Source organism: Curcuma longa, chromosome 1, assembly GCF_044706935.1.
Source record: "Curcuma longa cultivar G26 ecotype Majalengka, Jawa Barat chromosome 1, ITB_CL_G26_1.1, whole genome shotgun sequence".
NCBI classification, from domain to species: Eukaryota; Viridiplantae; Streptophyta; class Magnoliopsida; order Zingiberales; family Zingiberaceae; genus Curcuma; species Curcuma longa.
Genome location: NC_133861.1, coordinates 520,057 through 524,460, shown reverse-complemented (window position 1 = coordinate 524,460; position 4,404 = coordinate 520,057). Strand labels below are relative to the sequence as shown.

The 4,404-nt window shown below is 38.7% G+C and overlaps 1 protein-coding gene across 1 annotated transcript; it reads right to left on the bottom strand.

Moving 5' to 3' along the window:
- Positions 1-3,155: 3,155 nt before the first annotated feature.
- On the bottom strand, positions 3,156-3,743 carry LOC141827997 (uncharacterized). Its single transcript, XM_074715378.1, has one exon. It carries the CDS (start codon positions 3,668-3,670, stop codon positions 3,245-3,247), a length of 426 nt encoding a protein of 141 aa, XP_074571479.1. The 5' UTR covers positions 3,671-3,743; the 3' UTR covers positions 3,156-3,244.
- Between the last annotated feature and the right edge of the window lie 661 nt (positions 3,744-4,404).

Below are 4,404 nucleotides of genomic sequence, written 5' to 3'. Positions count from 1 at the left end.
CTTTTGATGTTGCTAGTGTATATCACTGTGAGTGCAACATGAAAATATTTGAAATGTCTAACTATGATTAATGGGTAAGATGTCCATGAATTGAACATTTATTTTCCCCATAGTTGGTATATGATAGTTATATTGATACTCTTCATACCTCATCAAAGTGCCATAAGCAATAGTAAGGTATGAGTATCATCCTAGCATCTCACATAATATCAAATGAAGAAATTCACAAACAAGCCTCCCTAGGGTCTTGTGAGATGTACTTAAGTAACAACTTGTTATGGGATCATGCAAGGCTAAGTTCATAATTCTTCAAAGTACTACTAAATTCCCTCTATGTCACTATCTACTTTTACATTTGTTCCTATAAGAGTAGAAGCTACCTTAGTATTTTCCAAACTAAATTTCTTGATAATTTTTTTAGCCTATTTGGTTTGGTAAACATGAGTTCCTTCTTCTCTCTCACTTATACAACATGAAACACATCACTCTTTGGTACACAAAAGTTTGATCCACTAATATTTTACAAATATTTCTTAGGGACTCATGCTTGCTTTACCTTTCCCTTAGTGATTTGTTTGCTAAGTGATCCTTGTCTTCCTACTAGACAAATGTAGGCAAATTCTTTAGGTTTGTATCCTATTCCGACCTTATTATAAACCGCTCTTTGACTATTTAAGATCATGAGAAGGAAGGCCAGGGGTTGCCCCAGCGCGACTACTCCGATGCTTAAGTTAGTTCCCCATCAAGTTTGTGGAGAGGGAGGGAGGGAGAAAACGAGAGCGAAAAGAGAAGATTTGTGAGATTGCATACCTCCCTCCAGTACAGAACCAACCTTTATATAAGTCTAAAGCGTCATGTTGCATCATGGAGATGACTGGAGTCCCATCATCGTTATGAATGTGTCAGAAGGCATGGTATAGTCAGAGCATATGTCCCATCGCTGACTTGTATTTGAGAAGTCATGTCACACACACCTATTAGAGTATTGCCATGATGAGTTGCAGAGGTGGCAGGGGGGCGTTCACAACTATATGATGGGGGAGTGGTCTTTGGAAAAGAGGAAAAGCCTATATTGGGCTAGGGCAGAACTAGGGAGCCGGCATGTTGTATGTCTGAATGGGTCCACTCGGCTCAGTCGGAGGAGCCGCAATGAGGATCTGGACCGACTCGGGAGAAGATGTCCGTATGAAGTCGAGTTGTCCTGAAGCAGCCTGTTTTCTTGCGGGTCCGGCTAGGTTCCCGCGTCGACTCGAGGGATTCGACGAGGGGATTCGGCTCCGAGAGTTCGAGAGGACGAGACTTGATCCGGCTTCACGTGGGGATGAGGAGTCGGCTCGATTGATTCGAGAGTGGAGAACCGTATTGATAGGACTCGGACCCGTGGCGGAGGCCTTCCATCAGGCCCTGATCCGATTTCCTCGACTCGGCTTGCATGACTCAACTCGGGGTTGAGGTGCCGGAGGATTCGACTCGATCCACGCTCTATGACTCGTGCTATTGAACCCGATAGCCGCCCTCAGACTTGACTAACCGCGACCCATTACTTACGACCATAACATCGATGGAGATACCTCAGACTTGACTAACCGCGACCCATTACTTACGACCATAATATCGACGGAGATAATCATCGGAGCTGAGGGAGGAGAGAATCGGAGGGGCCGAGGGAGAAGAGATCAGAGTCGACGGAGAGAAGATCATGATCGAGAGGTAGGGGTTCATCGACACTTGTAGGAAAGAAAGAGAAGGAAAAAGATAGAGAGGGAAGTGATTTTTAGGGTTGTTTTTTTTTGATGAATTTTAAAATTCATAGTAAATTTTGATTATGAATTCTAGGTTCATCCTTAAATTGACGATGATTTATATGACAAAGAAATTTTGTTGTCAAATATGAGATAAAATAATTTCTCATAAAAATCATTCTTGATTAATAATAATTACTATTTTTGTCATTAATATTATTGTCATTTTACAATGAATTTTATTCGTTGTTAAAATACATCGTTAATTCCGTACTATTTTGTACTATATTTTTTAAATCACAAGATTCTATCCACCTGTGATAGATATTTCAAAGATCTCTTTTTTTTTATCAAGGGAGAAAAGCGAAGACTCTTGAGACTAAGTAGAGAGATGATTTACTTGAGTTTTGCATGCATGAGAAAATAGAGGACGTCGATCGAGGCGTAAAAGTGTGTTGTCTCTTAATTTGCTCAAATATTTTAAGGGAATAGATATACAAATAGAGGAAAATTAACCCCTACGGGGGATCCTAATATAATATATATTATATATGACCCATGCATAGTTAATTACGTACCAAAGTTGCTACTTACACCACCCCTTGGGAACCCCTATTGATCTACAAATTGCATATATCATGTACACTTGTGATAGATGAGGATAAGAGTCGAATCTTGATAAAATTAAAATAATATCTTTTCTTTCATAGTCAATTATAATTTTTGATTTACTTTTTCATAAATAATCGTAGAACCGACCGTGTAAATCGTTGAGATGATGAATTTCATATTATTATTAAAATGATAGATGTGCATTCATCCGTATGTATTCTCATCCATATAGGCATATATGCCTTGTGCAAATTGCATATTATTCTAGACAATGATATTAAAAAAAGGGAGAAATAGCCAATAAAAAGCATACTAATAGATAGTTGAAGAACTAACAAGATACTTACATATAATTCTCTATCCTATATACAAATAATTAAAGAAATATATATGAATAAATAATTTGAATTAATTGATGCAACATAGTTGATTAAGCAAATCCAGTGTCTATCTACAACTTCAAAGAAGTGCAAGCTTTCTTCAAATATCATCAATAATGGCTATTAGCTAGTGAAATATCTAAAATTTATACGCGACACATTAGGCTATTGAATTTATATGAATAAATATTCATATTATTATTTAATGTGAAGAAAAAATTATTTAAAATAGAAATATATTTATTTGTGAATTTTAACTAGTAGCGTAGAATGATTGATATATACCGTAATAAGCTAGCTATAGTAAATCATACTCTAAACAATGTTATAGAATGAAAAGTAAATGATCATGCAATATCAAATAATCGCTACAAAAATGCAAATTATTTATCACGACGATATTCCAGTTATTACAACCCACATAGCATTTTAATCTCTAATTTCACACTAATTAATTACACATTACTACTCAAAATAACAGTAATTACTACTAATCAAAAGTTATTAAGTCTAATTGCTTCGAGTGTTTACCTCTCGATCTTGTTCCCTTCGGCTCTTCTTCTCACTTCGCCGCTCGCCGCGCTGCCTCCGGTCCAGATCGCGGCCACCGACGGGCGCCGTGGCGGCGTAGACGTCCGCGATCGGGCGGTACCGCCGCGTCCTCCGCCACGGGCCGCCCATCTCCTCATCGTCGTCCTCGTTCTCCAGGAGGATCGCCGCCTCGAGCGGCGGCGGAGGCAACCTAGATAGCTCCACCGATCTGGAAGTGGTGGTGGAGGTGGAGGAGGAGCACCGATCGTCGACCTCGCAGCCGCTGTTCTCGCTGAGGTGGACAAGCAGCTCCGCCGCCTTGAGATCGGAGTCGGTGAGGAGGCCGCGGGAGGGAAGCAGAGGAGGCAGCAGCGGCGGGTGGTGGTGGAGGTCGAGGGTTTCCATGAATCCGCCCTTCGCTTCGCCCTCGGCCCTCTTCGATGCCGGCTGCTCGGTCTCAACGGTATTTGGAATTTGGTATGCCGTTGTTTTATCCGAGGTGGGTTTATACCGGCTGGCCGTTATATTTATTTATAGGGTGAGATGTGGCAAGCGAACCGACATAGGCACGGCGGAGATCACGTTCCGGTGTATCGCGGGTGAGTTTAAGATACCACTCGATTCTACAGTGTCCGGCTCGGCAGTGGAATGAGAGCGCAACACGTGTATATTCCCTTCATTTTAACAGTTCGTGATGCAAAGAACGTAAAAGAAGACGTGCACGAACCATACGTGGAAGATTCTAGAATAGTATATTATATATAGGACAAAAATTAAAACTTTTATCATCGAGTGTTTTATGTTAAGAAATATCAAAAGGATATATATTTTAGTTTTTTATTTCAAAAATATTCTTATTTATTAAAGTAATCCAATAATAATATAAAAATGTTAATTAAAATGTAATATTGGAATTATCTTAAAATCAAAATTACTCTAATTTTAATCAAAACTTTTTATTTTAAATTAAAATTATTTCAATATTGTCAAAACTATATTTATTTTTTTTATAATAATTTTAGATTTGGAGTAGTTAATGACAACCATCTAAATCATATATTTTAACTCCCTATTAAATTGAATTTTTATTTGGATTCCATTTTTACCCTTCTTTTACTTCGTTTCCAATTTTACTCCCA